Source organism: Penaeus vannamei, unplaced genomic scaffold (genome assembly GCF_042767895.1).
Source record: "Penaeus vannamei isolate JL-2024 unplaced genomic scaffold, ASM4276789v1 unanchor297, whole genome shotgun sequence".
NCBI lineage: Eukaryota > Metazoa > Arthropoda > Malacostraca > Decapoda > Penaeidae > Penaeus > Penaeus vannamei.
In genome coordinates this window covers 5001-6834 of record NW_027213301.1, presented here as the reverse complement: position 1 = coordinate 6834, position 1834 = coordinate 5001, and the positions used below count along the sequence as shown (strand labels likewise).

Below are 1834 nucleotides of genomic sequence, written 5' to 3'. Positions count from 1 at the left end.
GATTCCCGAAGTCTCTTTTGAGTGAGGGAGAGAGAGAGAGAGAGAGAGAGAGAGAGAGAGAGAGAGAGAGGGAGAGAGAGGGAGAGAAAAGAGAGAGAGAGAGAGAGAGAGAGAGAGAGAGAGAGAGAGAGAGAGAGAGAGAGAGAGAGAGAGAGAAGAGAGAGAGAGAGAGAGAGAGAGAGGAGAGAGAGGGGGCGGGAATAGAGAGAGAGAGGAAAGAGTGTGTGTGTGTGTGTGTGTGTGTGAGAGAGAGAGAGAGAGAGAGAGAGAGAGAGAGAGAGAGAGAGAGAGAGAGAGAGAGAGAGAGAGAGAGAGAGAGAGAGAGAGAGAGGGGGAATAGAGAGAGAGAGGAAAAGAGTGTGTGTGTGTGTGTGTGTGTGTGTGTGTGTGTGTGAGAGAGAGAGAGAGAGAGAGAGAGAGAGAGAGAGAGAGAGAGAGAGAGAGAGAGAGAGAGAGAGAGAGAGAGAGAGAGGGGGAGAAAGGGGGAATGAGAGAGAGAGAGGAAAAAAAGAGTGTGTGTGTGTGTGTGTGTGTGTGTGTGTGTGTGTGTGTGTGTGTGTGTGAGAGAGAGAGAGAGAGAAAAAAAAAGAGAGTGTTTGAAGAGAGAGAGAGAGAGTTTTGTGAAGAGAGAGAGAGAGAGAGAGAGAGAGAGAGAGAGAAAGAGAGAGAGAGTGTGTGTGAGAGAGAGAGAGAGAGGGAAAGAGAGAGTGTGAGTGTGTGTGAGAGAGAGGAAGAGAGAATGTGTGTGTGAGAGAGAGAGAGAGAGGAAAAGAGAGAGAGAGAGAGAGAGAGAGAGAGAGAGAGAGAGAGAGAGAGAGAGAGAGAGAGAGAGAGAGAGAGAGAGAGAAAGGAAAAGAGAGAGAGAGTGTGTGTGTGAGAGAGAGAGAGAGGAAAAGAGAGAGAGTGTGTGTGTGAGAGAGAGAGAAAGAGAGAGAGATAATAACGCAATTATGCACGTAGCATTATGAAGAGTTTTATTGTATGGTGGATGTTAGTTGTTATCGTAAAAATTTATGTAAATGTAATAATTGCAAACTACATATGAATTATACTGTTGTTTTGTTTGTGTCTTTGGTATTCTTATGATTGTTGATATTGTTGTGTTGTTATTCCTGTTATTATCAACATCACCACAACCATTATCATCATCACCATTATTATCATTGTTATCATTGTCATCATCTTCACATCATTATCATTATCATCAAATCATCATTATTATTGTTATCATTATTTTTGTTATTACTACCATTATTATCACTACTATAATATTCATCATCGTATTGATGATAATGCTGCTAATGATGGTGATGACCATAGTAATAATAATAGTTATGATAATGATAATGATAATAACAATATTATTGATAATGATCATTAACAATGATACTAGTAATGATAATAATGATAATGGCAATGATGATAGTAATAGTAATGATAGAAATAATCATAGTAATATTAACAATGATAATGATAATAATAATAATAAAGATGAAGATGACGATAATAAGAATAACATTATCATGGATCAAACAATCCTTATCATTCTTCACCACAGCGGCGCGCAGAGAGGGCAAGCAAAACACGGCGTCTTACACATTAATCTTACTCTTATAGCTCAATAGATAATATATATAAACTGACTTAATAAATATACACCACAACAACACAGCGCCGCAGCAGCAGGGCGCGGCGCCCCCCGTCGAGGGCCCCCTTGCGGCCGCCCTAGTCATCGAACAGCTCGAAGGTGTTGTCGTCGTCGAAGTCCTCCCTCGTGACGTCCACCTGCAGCACCGGCCGCGGGCGGAAGGTGCTCGGCCTGAAGGCGCCCGCC

At 42.0% G+C, this 1834-nt stretch overlaps 1 protein-coding gene across 1 annotated transcript in view; it reads right to left on the bottom strand.

Moving 5' to 3' along the window:
* Positions 1-1590: 1590 nt before the first annotated feature.
* Positions 1591-1834, bottom strand: part of LOC138860942 (uncharacterized) — a gene marked incomplete at its 5' end in the record, with an annotated part of 1281 nt that continues 1037 nt past the window's right edge. The window contains 1 exon segment of the mRNA XM_070119523.1: positions 1591-1834. This exon segment is cut by the window's right edge and continues 1037 nt beyond it. Coding sequence (XP_069975624.1) covers positions 1726-1834 — 109 coding nt within the window.